The following is an 18,240-nucleotide window of genomic DNA, read 5'->3' on the forward strand; positions in this document are numbered from 1 at the left end:
GCCCGCTCGGCCCCCCCCCCCCCTGGATCCGCGCCTGGAGCATTTTGGAAGAGACAGACTCAAAAGAATACACTGTTTTGTTAGTGATAAAGTTAATGTTGGAAAGATCAACAGTGTCATTTAGAGTATCATCTCTCCCTCTGCAAATTCTCTTAATCTTCCAGGCAACTGGCAATTTGGTGTATAGATCATTAAGAAAAAACAGATCGTCTACATTAAGACCTTTCTTTATGAAATAGTCCCCTGATCTCATATCACCTTCTGCGTCCGTCAAAATGTTTAACTTGAAAAATGTTCACATGAAATAATTTTGCATTAAAAGGAATTATCGTACCTTCAATAAAAGTATTGTTAAAGATAATTTGATTTTCATTATGTGTTTCTTTTACAATATATTCCTTCTCCTTTAGATAATTCCAGATAGTATAGATTGGGTGCCTAAATATTGATTGTTTTGGGATTATTGCAAAGAAATATTAACTTTCCTCCTACCGTTCTGAATATATATTCGAAAAATTGTTTCCATTTCATGTCATTACTGCCACCAAGCAGTTTCTTAATCCACATTACATGCTGTGCATAGATCATGTACTTGAAATTCAACATTTTCAAACCCCCTTTATCATAGTTCAAAAATAAAATATTCCTTTTTATCTTATCATGTTGGCTATATGGATTAAACATAGAGATAGTGTTTAGTAGTATATATCTCTATGGGATTAAACTTATTGCGCCCTCTCTCAGTGATCCATGACACGGTTCATTCAAATCACGTGACCTTTGCTGATTTCACGTTCATTTTTTGGTACACAAAATTGCCCATGCTCGGTACGTGAATGCGATTTCTCGAATCACTTACGTGCGTTATGAATGAGGCGCAGTTTACAACGCACGGTTTACAATCCCATTGAATGGAAATTACGTCCTCACTATTTTTGTCGTGTCAACTTGGCCAAAAATTAGATGTTTTAGGTTACTACTTGATGTATGCGTTTTTTGATAACTTTCAGTTACCGAAACTAGATTACTAGCTGCATTTCGGCCATTTAACCTTTACATTTTGGGTAAGTATTTTCATATTTTTAGTCTTTTTTTTGTTTTTGTTTTTGTCATCATCATGCATGTCTCTCATCCATCAATCATGTTCATTGTGTTTATTTCACTTCGCTTGAAGTTGATGATTGTTTTGTTGATTTTCGGTTTACTCGGTTGTGATAGTGACCATTTATTTATTAAGGTAAGAAATACCTCTTCTGATTTTATTATAATCAAATGCAAAATTGTTTGTGAAGGACATGATTTCAATAAAAATGAATAAAATAAATTATTGACAGGCAATATACAAATAACGCACGTCCCAGAGTGCAATAGCGGTGAATGCAGTACGCGCGAGGTTTCTTTAGATTGGTGCCGCTCTGTGCAACGAGCCGCTTGCGGCGAGTTGACAGTGCGAACCATCTGAAGAAACCGAGCGTTTACTGCATTTACGTTTTGCACAATGCAGGGTCAAGTGCGTTATTTGTTTTATAAAATAGCGACACAAATAGCAAAAACGAAACTTTAGATCTAATAAGTTAGAGTCTACGAGAGTTCGATCTAGATCTAGATCTAGAGTTATGTTGGTTCTACTTCTAATTAGACTAAGACCTTGCAGGCTTACCAAAAAGTCAATGGGATTCATTGCCTTGATTAAAAATAAAATCCATACCGTGGGTCTAGAGACGAGTCTACATCAGACAGCTGAAATTCCTGGCTTCATTATAAAATCCAAAAGTCAAAACAGGCCTAAATCCAAGGCAAAAGTAAAATAAAAATTTGCTTTTTAATAATACCCCGCTGGCCGCTCTAGTTAGCTAGCTAGAGCTAGCTAACTAGAGCGGCCAGCTAGAGCTAGCTACGCGTACGTTGCGCTGGGGATCATGGTGGAGCGTACAATATTAGCTACGCGAAGCCTACAATAATTGCAATGCAACTCGAGGGAGCGCGTACTACACGTACGCGCGCGCACTGGATCTCCATGGTCACGCGTACGCACCGTGCAATATAACTTTTTACTGCGCTTTTTCTGCACTCATTTCTGCAAAATCGTGCTTGCATCAAAATTTGTTCAATGCCATGTGACGCGTATTGACCAATCACGATGCTTAAAATACTAGAGCCATTTTATAACAATGAATAACAACTGACTCGGTGACTGTCATGTCTCATGCACGACTGTCAAAATTTTAAGGGCTAGATCTATGCAAAGGCTTAAGTTTAACTTATTTAGATAGAGCGAACCGTGCAGATGGATCACCGGTGGAAGTATGGGGCGCTGCATGGTCCGAGAATAAGGATCGTCCCCATAAAACGAGGATATCCTTGTAAACGCGGACAAATTGCGTCTGAACAAAATGACGATCGTCTGCATTTTTGCGAATCATCTCTATCAACGATCCGTGCATTGGCGATGCAAAACACATATTCCGCGATGATGCTTCATCCATGATGCATTTCTCAGTGACGCAGCTCAGTGCAGAGACTTTCACTTTATGAACAATAAAATAATAAATCCTCGGGAAGACAGAAGTAGACTGTGAATTGGGGGTATCTTATTACACGGAATCTTTTTTTTCGCATTAACAGCGCGCGGATCGGGAACCCTACACCCGCAGAGCGCACCCTAAAAAACGACCGCATACGATTCTTATTTTTTAGGAATCCAATCCAATCCAATCCAAAAGATATTTGATATACTGTAGCGCCTTTTCCTTGCAGCTACAAAGTGATGTGTCCAGGTGTACTACAAGGAAATCCTCGTTTGTGCGGGCGATCCATATTCTCGGAACAGAGCCCCAACTGATCACCATCTGATTGTGACGTTTGCGACGACAAAGAATCATTGCACACTGGCTTCGTAGTTCACTAGACACTAGAACTTGGAAGAAAAAATAGTATTACGGTAGTATTAGAAGTGATACTGATAATACTAGACAGTGCCAGTGGACTCTTGTTCTTTCTCCCACAAAGTCTTTTAAGTTTTAACCAGAACTGAAGTGTGAGATTATGAGATTGATTCGGATCAATCGCAACTCTTTATAATTATAAGAGAGAGCCCAGACCAGTCAACCAGATTGTGAAACCATTGAAGTTTGATTTTTCTTCACTTATTTTTTTTGTTTCTCCTAGTCAGTCATAGCTGTTACAGAGAAGTGGGAGAGCCAGAAAAGAAGACTACAGAAGATTATAAATCAGCAACATGTCGGGTATCGCGATCACACGACTTTCTGAGGAGCGAAAAGCATGGAGAAAAGACCATCCTTTTGTAAGTATAGCAAGGAAATGGGTTTATGGTTGTCACTTTCTTAAGTTCTCACTTGTAGCGGTGCTGCACTAAACATACAAAGGTAGTGTAAAAATGTAAGAGGAACACAAAATCAATGAAAGCAGGATTTAATTTACTTACATGTACAATGTACATTGCTAGATTATCTGATTAAATGACTCCTTTAATCTATTACTCTGCTACAACTTTTAAGTTTCCAAGATGGAAATGAAGCATTAAAATAATTAATTCCCCATTTGGTAATGGGAAACAAAACAAATGAGAAAGTTCTCTTTATTGTGATTCATGACTGCTATTCCAATAGTAGATTTTTATGCCTCCGCCACCGAAGGTGGTGCCGGAGGCATCATGTTTTCGGGTTGTCCGTCCGTACGTCCGTACGTCCGTACGTCCGTACGTCCGTCCGTACGTCCGTACGTCCGTCCCATTTGACCGTTATCACAATATCTCAAGAACCATTTAAGATATAAACTTAAGACTCGGGAATAGTATTTATCACCATAGGAAGACGATCTGATTAGATTTTGGAGTACGTAGGTCAAAGGTCACAGGTCACAGAGGTCAACTTATGAAATTCTTTGTATTGAGTTTGTTAGCGCGATATCTCAAGAACCATTTGAGATTTAAACTTCAAACTTAAGGATAGTATGTATCACCATAGGAAGACGATCTGATTAGATTTTGGAGCACGTATGTCAAAGGTCAAGGGTCACAGAGGTCAACTTATGAAATTCCATACATTGAGATTGTTATCATGATATCTCAAGAACCACTGGAGATTTAAACTTCAAACTTAGTGATAGTGTGTATCACTATAGGAAAAAAATCTGATTACATTTTGGAGCACGTAGGTCAAAGGTCAAGGGTCATAGAGGTCAACTTATGAAATTCCATACATTGAGATTGTTATCATGATATCTCAAGAACCACTGGAGATGTAAAAACTTCAAACTTAAGGATAGTATGTATCACCATAGGAAGACGATCTGATTAGATTTTGGAGCACGTAGGTCAAAGGTCAAGGGTCACAGAGGTCAACTTATGAAATTCCATACATTGAGATTGTTATCATAATATCTCAAGAACCACTGGAGATTTAAACTTCAAACTTAATGATAGTGTGTATCACCATAGGAAGACAATCTGATTAGATTTTGGAGCACGTAGGTCAAAGGTCAAGGGTCACAGAGGTCAACTTATGAAATTCCATACATTGAGATCGTTATCGCGATATCTCAAGAACCACTGGAGAATTTTCACTTCAAACTTAATGATAGTATGTATCACCATATCATAATATCTCAAGAACCACTGGAGATTTAAACTTCAAACTTAATGATAGTGTGTATCACCATAGGAAGACAATCTGATTAGATTTTGGAGCACGTAGGTCAAAGTTCAAGGGTCACAGAGGTCAACTTATGAAATTCCATACATTGAGATTGTTATCATGATATCTCAAGAGCCACTGGAGATTTAAACTCCAAACTTGTTTAAATTGCTCTATGGCGGAGGCATCATTTTCGACTGCGCGCAGTCAAAATTCCATCTAGTTCCTTTATATGTTAATAGTAATCTTGACTTTCAATGATTCATAATGTTTGTTTTTCTTCAAAATATAGCCAAATAGCTACATTCAAGTACATTGTATGTCAATTTATTACAACCAATATGGAATTGCCCACAGGAGAGGTAATGATGATGGCACAGATTTACATTCCATTATATTTGTGTGATTTATTTCCACAGGGTTTTGTAGCAAAGCCAACTAAGAATGCTGATGGTACATTAAACCTCATGAACTGGGAGTGTGGTAAGTAATGGGTGTTTCTATGTGAGATCCGTACTACGCTCTCAAGTAGCTCGGTCACACTGATGACTGAGGTGTTGTGCCTCAGTCACACCTGTGCGTATTTGGCTTGCGTATTGCTGCATATTTATGGCAAGCCGTTATAACATTTATTCCTATTTCTTGATATGTAGAAATGATTTCTTGATATCAAGAATTGAAATTTTGATATCAAGGATTCAATTTCTTGATATCAAGAAATAGGAATAAAAATGTTTTAAAAGCAATGGTAATTCTTGATATCAAGAAATAGTAATAAATGTTAAAACGGCTTGCCATATATACGCAGCAATACGCAAGCCAAATACGCCAAGGTGTGACTGACGCATAGGATTAATACTCTAGATAGGGGCCTACAGTCTGTACTGATGAGGTATGCTTGTACTCAGGCGCGTACGCAGGGGGGGGGTTTGGGGGGTTAAACCCCCCCCCTTTGGAAATTTTTTGTGTGTAAACCCCCCTAAAAAAAACCTAAAACCCCCCCCTTTTGGATTTTTTTTTTTTTTTTTTTTTTTTTTTTTTAATTATTAAAAAAAAAAAAAAAAAAAAAAAAATTATTCCCATGGCCGACCTAAAAAAGGTGACCTTACCCCCCCCCCCAACGGAGCAAAATGTCAAATTTCCAAATTTCGAGACCAAAAAAAAAAAAAAAAAGTGTCCTCTTACCCCCCCCCCCCCCGCTTATTCAGCGGTCGGCTGAGTCGTTGCGATTTTTTTGGGACCAAAAAAAAAAAAAATGTGTCCTCTTACCCCCCCCCCCCCCCCCCCCCGCTTATTCAGCGGTCGGCTGAGCCGTTGCGATTTTTTTGGGACCAAAAAAAAAAAAAATGTGTCCTCTTACCCCCCCCCCCCCCCCCCCCCCCCCCCCCCCCGCTTATTCAGCAGCTGGCTGAGTCGTTGCGAAATTTTCGGACCGATTTATAAATGTTAAAACCCCCCCCTTGAAAAAATCCTGCGTACGCGCCTGCTTGTACTGCTATGTAAAGCTCGAATCCCAAAGTACAGTAAGAGTTTTAAGTATTAAACATTTAATTGAGCAGTGGCTCTCACCAGTTTTGGGCTCATGTCCCAATCAGTGTACTAGTTTGTACTTTGAGTATCAAAATTGAATTGTTTACCGGTAAGCAGCATGATTTTTGGAAATGTTATCACTCGATATGTACACAATCAGTTTAGAATTATAAATATGAATCTGAAAAAGATTTTGACGTTTCATGACCCTGAAAAAACCTGCAAATGACCAGCAAGGGAGATTGGTTAGAAACCTCTTGGCAGACTTGGCTTATAGAGCAATTGTATCAGATGGTCACATGACTCCTAGCGAGTCCTAGGCTATAATTAGAAAACCATATATATCGGATATGATATTACAAATCATAGGTTAGAAAGAGATACAGGTTGAACTATGCAAGGCAAGGCTTTGTTTAAATAAAGATCACATCGTTTGTCAAAATTTTGATCCGGCTTTAGCTCTGTGATCTTAAATCTGGTGAAATAACAAAGGAAAATTATCTGTAACTTCTTTGCTGGTAATTGATCTAATTTTCCTTATTCTCTTTTTCTTCCACCCTTTTCACCCCTCCCCCCCCCCCCCCTTCACGTTCAAACACACATCCGTCAACTAACAGCAATTCCAGGGAAGCACTCCGTAAGTATCAATTATCAAGTATCAATTTAAAAATGATTTATGATATTAAAGGGCAATCCAACCTTTGCAATTGGTACATTTTTAGGAAAGAAAAAAAAACTGAAACAAGAATTGCGAAACCTTGAAGTTAAAATCAAAACAATTCTAAGAGAGTTTGAATATTTAAAATATGAGGTCCCAAAATATTAATTTTCAAATTGGTAATTTGGTCAGTGGATTGCGAAGTACATGTAGTCACACACACACAAAAAAACTCTCCTGTTGTGTAAATAAATATCATCAATTAATGTTTTAGTGATTAGAACTTTCAAATATTCATTAAGCTTTTTGTCTGATTAAAGGTATTACAAAGTTTTGGTATGGGGTCATGAATTTGGTTCAAATTAATATATTGAGAGCGTATGCGTTCCTACAATATTCATTGATCGTTGTCGCGGTTGAAATCGCGTCTAAAATTATGAAATTGTAAATAATAAAGTTCTTATGTCGTATAGCTCCCTCTCAAGGTCAAGATATTAATTAAGCTATAAAACAATGTTTTTTAACTAAAATCGACCAATTAGCTATTCCCATTTGGAAATTATATATCACAACTACATATTCTGAGATTTTCATGGTCGCAGCTACCATTGTACAGCCATAGGCGCTATTTGAAATTTATCAAAATTTCCTGGGAGCACTGGTAAATTTTTATATTCAATTTTTCTCGAAAACAGAAGTGTTGTAGGGGCTAATTTTTTTAGTGCTTATAATACATCCACAGGGGCACCCAAGTATATAAAAATGGTAAAGATTCACTATCCACCCAATTTTCAAAATTTCCCGAAACTTTGTATTACCTTTAAGTTCAAACGTTCACCAGTCTGTAACTATGATCTTTCTAATTTCTCTCAGTAATTTGCTATTAAGGTTGGATTACCCTTTTTAATGTACTATTGATAGGTGATAAAAAAAATACTATTGGTGAAATGAAATATGGTCAAACAGGATGTCTACCATAGAACGACCCTCTACATGGAATATTCTACTTATACATTTATAAATAGCTATGAATATGTGGCTTTCATGGTGAAAGGAAAGGATACATAGAGTTGCTATTTCCAAAGAAATAGATACCAAGAAATAATCAGGTGGATGATATATTCAATGAAGAGTTATTAAAAAAAATAGTTTTGGAAGAGCATGGGAAACAAATGTAATCCACAGCTTCACACGTAAATTTGTTTGATAGAATATGGAGTCATTGCAACTTAAAGAGGAGTTTTGCACTGTAATTTTATTCAGTTCTTGATTTAAGTCAGTATTTTACTGAGAACTTAGTCAGTAAAATGACTCGACTCACTCAAGTCTAATTCAGTTGAGGCAAAATGCATACTGATAGCTATTGTAACATAAAAGAAAGCCAACTTCTAATTGCAAAATACTTGATGATAGCCAGTATGACCTCATAAAGCTAATCCGTTCATTTAATTTCTGTTTGATTTTGCAAAAATTTAGCTGTAAAGTGATTGAATGCCAGTTGACACAACACTTAAGATTTGTACTTAAAGGTTATTGTCTTAAAAATGTTCATCCTTAACAATTTATGACAGTTTTATGTTGCTGCTGTTTGTAATTCCACAGTTTGACACCAGTTTTCCAAGCTAAGAAATGATTTTTCATTTGTCACTTTACAGACACCATGGGAAGAGGGATTGTACAGGCTGAGAATGATTTTCAAGGATGATTACCCGACATCACCTCCCAAATGTAAGTAGAACCAAATCACTCATGTCTGGCTCACACACACATGCATTTGTAAATTAACCTGTTGACTACTGATTTCTCTCATTCCCCATAGGCTTAAAGAGAAGGTTGAGTTCTGGGAAGAGGTGAAAAATAATTTGTTAACGTTATCATTCTTATTATGCAAGTGTGGAAGAACATCAGATAAGACATGTTCCCTGAAAAGCATGGCTCTTCAAATGCCTTCATATTCTAAATATGCATGTAACATCGTAAAAATCGGGGGGCCGGCTTTTTACGCCACGTGTACATGTAGTCCCATATACATCTTTCTGTGCAAGTGTTTGTAATTTTACCAAGACTTGGCCACATTTCTCATCATTTTGATGATTCCAGAACCTTGCAATACACACAAATTCTTATATGCTAGATGATCAACCTTTTCTGGTCGGTTCCACACCGTTTCTTTCACAATGCAATCGCATGACGAGAACTCAACTTCATCTTTAATACAGCAACCACTGGTTCCCATAGGCAATGGGTTAAAGACCTTGACTGAAATAGATGAATTATATATCAATGGAAAGCAATGGATAACAAGAATATCAATTATATGTTATTTGATACCTGTCAGAGGAGCAAGAGCTCTCAGAATTCTCAAAATCTAAAGCTTTGAATATCAGAAGTTTTTACCTAAAAAAATTGATGACACCATCTACATAGAGTATGCATATTCACAATGACTTTGCATCAATTAAGCATGGTTTATGCTACATGTATATACATGTAGGCCAGCTGAATGGGTCCACATGTTATGTTGTCACTGTAACTGCAGCAAATTTGACCCCTGTTGACCCTTAATTTTGAGGGGTGCAGAAAATAAGATCTTGATTTGCTTTTGTGCAATACCGAAAGGGAAAATATTGCTATTCCTTTATATTTGTATTCTACATTCATTCAGCTTTCCATTGATATAAAAGTTGTATTTTCATCAGATTGGGCCTTTAACCCCCGCCCCCCCCCCCCCCCCCTATACAGTACATTTTCCCTGGTAATTTTTCAACGCGAAAGAATCTTGCGTTGAAATCGTATTACTTTTTTTCTTTCCAGTCTTGCGCATCTTTCGAAACATATTTTTTGAAAATCAGACCTACCCTTACAAAGTCATGCAACCTTTTGTCTTTGCATGTGGGAAAAAAAACCCTGAAAGTGTGAACAAGCTGTATTAATCCACTTGTAGCTGTGATTAATGTCATCCTTCTGAAGTTCAATAATTCACCCTAGGTAGTACCCCATAGTTTGTCCTTGAGCAGTCAATTTAAAAGGCCAGAATTCTAAGAATTATTAGTCATTCATGCGAGTAAAATGTAAATGATGAAGGGAAAAGGAAATAGTCCTTGTCTCTTTTTTTTGCATCGAAAAGGCTCATTCTACACATTAAAGTGTTGAAAAAATAGTAAAGGCCTGTGTTATGTCTTATTTTCATGGAAAAACGGTTGGGGAAAATTCAAAAATTGGTTTGGGAGAATTAACTGTTAGAGGGTGTCGTACAGTGACACTTTCAAAGAAAATTATAAATATCTGTATGGTTTGAGAATTTTGTCAGGATTTTTAGCATGTTCGAGGGTTGGTACAGTAGAAGGAATATAATAAGTAACATTTTATACAAAAAAATATAAAAATTACAAAAAGTCTTTTCATCACCCTTGAACAATGTTACTTTAAAGAAGCTGGCCACTTTCGCATTTTCTAAGTGTATAACACCGGAAAATTGAAATCTGGCAACATGTATAATGAGAGATGGAGATCCTATAAATAACATCATCCAACTTTCCCACATCAGTTTTGATTTTGAACTCTCAAAATATCTTGGTAATATCTTGTACACTATTTCATAATTTAGGAGAAGGTGGGGATTTTGACATCTCAAATTAAGACAGAGAAATGCCATTCTCTACCAATCTTGCTTGACTGCTGTTAAAATGTCAAAGTACCAAATTATACTGACAAAAATCCCCACTTTAACCCATTAAAGGTTCTTAAGCTCTTTAATGGATGTTACTAAAAATGTCCACAATGAAAATAAAGTTACATTGGCTATTTCTAGAGTTTGGCACCGTGCCTAATACTATCATTGACTGCTTTCATATCCTGCTCATTATATACTAGTAGATGTTTAAAGGTGATTTAAAGATGGTTTGTTTCTTTTACAGACCTAAAAACCTGAAGTTCCAAGTATCAAGTGGTTCAATGAAGAGGTCTATTATTAGGAACCTACCATCAAATTAAAAAAACAAATGGAAACTAACTTTCAGTTAATGAATTTTAAATTGTTTAATTCCAGCTACAGGTATTTATTATTCTAGACTCGGAAAATAGAGGAAGGTTTGAAGTTACATACATGTAGTCCCACCCTATCTGTATATCTGTTGATTTGAGAATGGCTCCCTCTACGGCAGTACGCAGACAGAGCTAATTTACAGGACCTTTGACTCAAAAACGTCTCACATGATTGTTATGTGAAGGATATATTTGAAACATCTTGGAGTTCACACAATTCTGCAAAAAGCAATGACTGCCTTTAACCCTTACTGTACTGGGCTATTTCGAGCACTCTCTGACTGGGGGGGGGGGGGGGGGGGGCCTGGGAGGCCCCCCCCCCCTATGATCTCGGCCGTCAAATGTCCGATGAACGCGAAAATTTGCATGTTTGTAGATATTTATTTAAGGAACAAGATGGTATAATTAGTTTTTTCGTAATATGCAAATTTTTGTCGTTATAGCCTAATTAATTATGCAAAATGCTAATTTTATGCATTTTACAGAAAACTCTACATATTTGTCCGTAGACTTGTGAAGAATCGTGAAAATGTATTGAATAAATGTTTCCTTCATCTCAAATTCATTAGGTTTCATTATTTTTATGATATTTGAAAATGCATAGGTTAATTTGCATAAATTATGAATATGCAAATTATGCATTCATGAATATCTAATCTGGAAATATACAGGGAACTAGAATCATTACAAAAATTGTCAGACTCCACTTTTGTTATGTTGAAACTCATTATTCATATGAAACTTCTTTTCTAACACAAAATAGTTATTTGATGTAATTAATAATGATAATTTATGCAAATTTGATGCGATTTTCAACTTCTTATTTTCTTATGTATTTCATTGGTTTTTATTTGTTATTATATCTATTGTTTTATTTCTAATGTATTCTTTTGTGATGAAATACATCAAGTTACTTTGAGAAACATATAAAAGCAATTTGATATCAATTCATATCTTCACATTTCTGCTTGTACATGATTATATGCAATTATAGCACTTTTTTTATGACATGCGCATACTAATTGTTATGTAACACCTTACAGGTATATCCGATTTCGACGAAAATGGTATCAAAATGTGCGTAAGACTTGAAGGAAAAAAGTCATGAAACGACAATTCGAAATTCCGAGCGGTTGCGGCGCAATCTCCGAAAATGTCGAGGGGGGGGGCCTCCCAGGCCCCCCCCCCCCCCCCCAGTACAGTAAGGGTTAAAGAGAAGGTCGAGTTCTGGTAAATTGAATCCAATTGACATTTATTTCAATCATCATGACAATATATACAATGATAAAAGATGGTATATCATAACAGATAATAATATCAAAATTACATTCAAGTTGACAAAATAACATTCAAAATATAAAGATGATGAGCTTCCTCATTAATTCTCTGTCAGTGTGGGAGAATATGAAAATGGATTGCTCTTCAAATTCCCTCATATTTGATATATGATGAGAAATAACTCATCAAAAAAATATTAAAGAAAATGGCCATACTTTCATCCTACATTTAGTGAAAATATTATTATTATGTACAGTATAATGCAGATATAATTGTTAATTTATGTATATGAATATGTACCATTTTGAAAATGCAAAAATAAAAACAAAATGAAATCTGTTTTGTTCTCCGCCTGTAGGTAAATTTGACCCTCCATTGTTCCATCCGAATGTGTACCCATCAGGCACAGTGTGCCTCTCTCTACTGGACGAGGATAAAGATTGGAGACCAGCTGTAACGATTAAACAGGTAAAATTCAATGTTGGGTCTCCCTACAGTAACTCCTTCATGTAAAACCTAACCGTGAGTGCCACACAGGCAGGCCCAATTTGATGCTGTGAGCACCCTTTAGGAGCCACACAGCTGACGTAGAGCAGATATGTAGCCATGTACTTGTGTGTATCGGAAGTTATTTTACCTGACTGCTAAGAAAGCATAAATGCTTGTCAGTAAGCAACCAGAGGACCGACAGCTTTAGGTCCTCTCCGAAAGGCCTGGTAATGAGGATTAAAATGCCTTACCAAAGGGCACTAGTGCATCGAACCCGGGTCGCCGGATTTACGAGACCTCTGCTTTGCCAACTGAGCTATAGCGCCTCCCATTGACCCGTTGACCTTTCTAAAGAAAAATGGCTGTTTCTCCCTCATAAGGCTTTGCTAGTTTTGCTAGTAGTAGAACTTATGAAAAAGCCAAACCTGAAAGGGTTAAGAAATCTTTGCTTATTAATATCACTTATTCAGAAATGCTTTGTGTTCACTTTTTTCTTCTGTTTTTTGGTTGTTGCATGAATGATTTTTACCTTCCTAGTATTGTTGTCACAGTGATTTTCATACTTTTTGGTTGCCCTTTCTTTTCAGATTTTGATTGGCATCCAGGATTTACTCAACGACCCTAACATCAATGACCCAGCCCAGGCAGAAGCATACACAATATATTCGTAAGTACAGTACTTTGTTGTCTTCTTGCTCCTGACATGCCAGTATTTCATGAAGCAAATTTCTGTTATTACTTCTCTAATATCTTACTATTATTTCTTTATGCTGCCACAATTTAATGAAAATGAAAATTTGGACTGCTTAACCCTTTAGCAACTAAAGCGCCTAAAACCGCCCTTCTTATACTCACTGAACCACCCAAAAACCTCAGGCTGCTTTCGTCCGTTTTCAACGAGCTGTAGTATCCCTCTATGTGAACAATGTCAAATTGAGAGCAATTTTGCATCATTTTCCAGTGAGTAATTGGCCATTTTTACAAAATCTCTTGTTGCTAATGGGTTAAGTAATCCAATGGCAAGTTGGGATTTAAAAAAGTAGTTACATGCATCAAAGCTCTTATGAATGCCCACATGTCTGTGTGGGGTAGAATGCAAGAAGTAACGCGCATTACGCCTTCCTCATTTTGAAAAAGGATACACTGGTCTATCGGATCATAATATGATTGAGCTTTATTGTTTTCCTCTCCTGTTATCTACAGACAAAACAGGATGCAATATGAGAAGAAAGTGAAGGAGCAGGCCAGGAGATGTGCTCCTACAAAGGAAAACCACCACCAGTCAAACAGCAAGGCGTAGGCCCGGCCACACCCCCTCGGCCTCCGCCCAACAATAGGGAGCAACCAGCTAATGAGCAAGATGAACTATCCCTACTGTCACACACAGAGATAGAGAAAAGCCAAATCACGAGTATATGGACTTCTTTTTACAATTTTGAGGATGGCTGCTGCAAATTGAGCTTGTTTGAGCGTTTAGTGAATGAACTACTACAGATGGAAGCGAGGAGAAATTCATACGTGAGAATCTAGCTGCACTGTGAATGTGAAACCCTAATGTTTTCTTCAGTTTCAGCCCTTTAATAGTTGATGTCATTGAGTGTAGTGTATTTAAGTAGAGATTGTTCCCATTGCTGCTGCAGTTCACCTGCTACGCTCGTTGCCTTTGATGATGTACAAATAATTAATGTTTGCATGTGCATTAGTGAGCATACACTGCACGTAGGTCGAGTTACAATCAACAACTCTCGTTCATTAATCCTGCTCATTGTGACTTTACAGAGTGCAGTGCATATCACTAATGCACAAGGATTCTTTTATAAAAATGGGGGGCAATTTGAATATAGAGTCAAGAAATAAGCAACAAACCTGATCAGAATGCCAAGTGTCGCACAGTCATCGAGGCGGCCGATTGCTTTTATTGAATGACCATCACATAAGTGCAGCTCAACGGTCAAATGCACGTCTCAGTGTGCACATCTTTGTCCTTGCCATTTGAAACTCTGTGCATCTCATTGTTTCTTAATTTTTTACGTGCCAAAGATACGCATATGCGCATCTCAGCCATGCACTTTCACTTCCATGGGTTATCACTTTTTGACGAGAACTTTTTTGCATGGCAGGCTTGGTAGGAGAGAATGATGTACATTCACTTCGTTTCATTTAACCAAGGATATTACCTACATTCTGGAACCTGTATTATAATGCGTAATTTAAGCCTTTACAATCAATATCATCATGCATTCTGTAGATACCAGAGTCAATTGCATTGGATTGTGATAAGCTTAGAAGAATATGAGCTTGGCATCTAGTTCATTCTGTCACTGTTATCATTGGTAGGACACAGAGGCTCTTTGCTTAGTAGTCAAATCAGTTTGCCCTAAAGAAAACAAAAGTATGAATATACCCCGTTGGACCAGTTGATTTACCTAAAAGCTCTTTAAAAGTAATTGGCTAGTATACCAGTATTCTCATTTAGTGAGGTTCTACTGTAAGAACAATATATTTGGATAGAAATATTTAAACAAGATCTGCATGAAAACTGAATATTGGTTTTGGGGAAGAACACAGCTTTATGCATCTTCGATGTGATAATATGATATATCTTAATAAGCTTCATTTTGATGGACTCTTATTCATGAATGGATCATAAATCAATCAATTCTGAAATTCAAAGTTCAATTTGCTTCTTTCTTAATGAGTTGGCATGCTCTGTATCTCGTCTGCTGAGAGTAAGAAGAGCATTAACTCTGTACACAATGATATGAGATAAAGTCCTTCTGGCCCTAAGCACCGGACCAAAGTACAGTCACTTATCAACATTAAAATGCAATTGTCAAACATATCGTGTTTTTGCAGTAGAAGGCTTTATAATTTGAATAAGTTTGCAGACTTACGGTCGACTTGGGGTCGACTTGCGCAGATACCGCCCCTCAACGAAAAATGGCGAGTCACAGTATCTTAGTATCTTTCTATGTTTGTTTGTTATTTTTTTCCACTTGAAAAATATTTTCATTATTTTTTTTTATTTTGAGGCATCGTCAATGATAAAGGAAAATTAACTTGTCCCTGCAATGCATATGTGTAACTTTTGTAAGTATACATTGCATAATTCTGAACCGTGTTGCCAATTTGAGCTGTTGATCACTGCACTCACCCCTTTAAAGGTCTGTCTGTTTTTGGCGTTACCGTTAGGCTGCCAAGTGTCTGTATTTTTATCTATTAGTCGATAGTACATGATGTACATATACCCGTAATGATGTACATACATGTATGGTGCACATGCTGCAGGTTTGTGTTCTAACCGACAATCCGTAACGTTTCCGCACCTCACATGTCGAAGCGTTAAACTGCAGAAGGGCAATGTTTTGATTAAGCTTTTGAAATCTATATTACAGAGGACAGCACAGTTGATGAAGATTGTATTTTGTGTGCCATGCCAGATGTACATATATGTTGAAAGAAAGGCATTCTTTTTCTAGGAAGCTAATACCTCTTTGTATGCAACTACAGAACACTTTGCCCAGAGACTCAGTGTACATTGTAAGTGAGTGTAACGAATGAACGAGTTGAGTAAAGTAAATCAAAACAGCTCTATCAGATATATTCTTATACAGTGTTCGATTTGTGCGCACCGGGAAATGTTTATCATGATGTGTTAGATACTATAGTGTTGACATGTATCAATTAAGGTTTTTGTATATGTCATCTTCTGAGTGCTTAAAGGGAGTTGTCTCGTTTCATTTCACGCAGAGCTAATGTCCTCCTGGCTGTCAGCAGGTAATATATTCACAGAAATATTTATGAGGCAGCTTTTGTAGACAGAGAGCTGTGAATTTCTTGAAACATGCTAACATATTTTTCTCTCTTTTTGACTGTATTCCATTTATTACAGTATTTTGTTCAGCATACCACACAAAGGATTGTGTGTAGGCATTTTCACACAAGGTATTCTAACCCTTTCTGTCACATTAGGAACATGTACACGTATATTGTGTCTCTCACACATAGGGTATGCACCATTGGTGTTTTTCTTATATTTTATATTACAAGAGGTGCATTACATTCTCTCTCACAGGTATGTCTTCTTTATCACACATGGTATACATTCTCCCCCTTCCTCCCTCCCCATATCTGTCTCTCTGTCTCTCTCTTTTTCTTTCTCTTCTTTCTTTCTCTCTCTATCTCTTCTCTTTCTCTCTCTCTCTCTTCTCTCTCTCTCTCTCTCTCTCTCTCTCTCTCTCTCTCTCGCACTCTCTTTCTCATCATCATCATAATTGATTAAAGTTATCAGTTTCCCTCTTCATTTGAACTAACCTTACAGCTTTCTTTCTTCACCATATCTTTCCATGAAATCTTCTCTTTCTTCATCTCTTTGTCTCTCCCACACAATCATGATGCATTTTCTCCCATATGAAGATCTTCTCTTTTTGTCATTTAAAGTTGATCCCTTTTCTCCCGTAGAGTATTTTATATTCTCTCTTTCTACATGTGTACATGAATTGTTATATCCCCCCCCCCCCCCCTGAAGACTGAAGAGGCATATCGCTCGTCTAAACCTACTTATTGATTGATTTTATTAACCTAAATTTACGTTTGTGTTCGTGTCATTCTTTAAAGTTGTCATAGGTTATAAAGCACCCTGTGTATCCTCTTAGCTGTTTCTTCTTTCTCACTGACCACAGGAATGTACAGCTAGGTCAAAGGTCATGAAATCATTTTCACATCAGAGCAACTGAAGAAGACGTCGATGTAAATACCATTCAATAGCAGTTGTTTTGAGCTATTTTACATGATTGTAAATATCCTAGACATACTAGAACTTTTAGATTTAGGATAATGTTAATAGTTGTAGGCTCTATAACGGGTAGAATTGATATGATTACGTGAATATGAAAGTCGGTTGTTTGACACTTCAATTTTTTTTTTTTGTAGGAAATGTTTTTCTCTATGTACTCCCTCCCATTTTTTTTTGCCAAGGATTTCTTTGAGGTCTAGACTATGTGCTGCAATGAAGCCAAATGTTAGAATTCAATCAATTATGGCAAAATTAATAATGTAGGATTTGGTTTAGTCCAATCAGATGTGTTAAACAAGTTCAATTGAACTTGATCACAAATATGTTTTTAGTATGTTGTATGTGTAAACAGAATACTAGCCTTTTATGCACAGGAGCAGAATAGGGCTTTTGAAATCCAAGATAAGATATGTGTATTCCCTGCACTACCTAACAAGAATTAATAGGACAACTTATGGTTGATATATGAACTGACGAATCCATACGTTAAAATATATGACAGATTCGCTGGCTCATAGAAACAATGATGAATTACTTAAATATATCTTTGTTAAGCGATTTAGCAGGAGTGCATGAAAGGAGTGGTATTCCATATACACCATATAAGAAGGGATGAAAGCACAGTTGATTGAATTTTTTTGTTATATAATCTACGGAAGGGAAAAAATGTATGATAATGTGCATAATTTTCTTCATTAGGCAGCTTATGAAAGACCTGATTTTGTCTGATATTAAGTATTTTTTGGCACAAAATCTGTCAGATCAATATATCAGATAAGGATGTAAGGTTA

General features: G+C 36.8%; 1 protein-coding gene across 2 annotated transcripts; it reads left to right on the forward strand.

The window, feature by feature from the left end:
• The first annotated feature begins 847 nt into the window (after positions 1-847).
• LOC115919095 (SUMO-conjugating enzyme UBC9-like) lies at positions 848-15,092 on the forward strand. 2 transcript variants are annotated; one of them, XM_030999628.1, is made up of 8 exons: positions 848-1,064; positions 3,169-3,304; positions 5,075-5,138; positions 6,803-6,822; positions 8,499-8,571; positions 12,524-12,633; positions 13,242-13,321; positions 13,858-15,092. In XM_030999628.1, the coding sequence occupies exons 2-8, from the start codon at positions 3,239-3,241 to the stop codon at positions 13,952-13,954; spliced, it is 510 nt and encodes a 169-aa protein (XP_030855488.1). In that variant the 5' UTR covers positions 848-1,064; positions 3,169-3,238; the 3' UTR covers positions 13,955-15,092. The 2 variants fall into 2 exon arrangements, with proteins under 2 accessions (XP_030855488.1, XP_030855493.1); XM_030999633.1 differs by having other exon boundaries at positions 3,173-3,304.
• The last annotated feature ends 3,148 nt before the right edge of the window (positions 15,093-18,240 follow it).

Source organism: Strongylocentrotus purpuratus, unplaced genomic scaffold (assembly GCF_000002235.5).
Source record: "Strongylocentrotus purpuratus isolate Spur 01 unplaced genomic scaffold, Spur_5.0 spur5_contig_861, whole genome shotgun sequence".
Taxonomy (NCBI): Eukaryota; Metazoa; Echinodermata; class Echinoidea; order Camarodonta; family Strongylocentrotidae; genus Strongylocentrotus; species Strongylocentrotus purpuratus.

What these genes read in the sequence shown, in the direction of transcription:
- LOC115919095 (XM_030999628.1), top strand. Translation starts at nt 3,239, where the DNA reads ATGTCGGGTATCGCGATCACACGACTTTCTGAGGAGCGAAAAGCATGG. An exon ending in CCTCATGAACTGGGAGTGTG is followed by an intron (nt 5,139 to 6,802) that starts GTAAGTAATGGG and finishes GTCAACTAACAG; the next exon opens with CAATTCCAGGGAAGCACTCC. An exon ending in CAATTCCAGGGAAGCACTCC is followed by an intron (nt 6,823 to 8,498) that starts GTAAGTATCAAT and finishes GTCACTTTACAG; the next exon opens with ACACCATGGGAAGAGGGATT.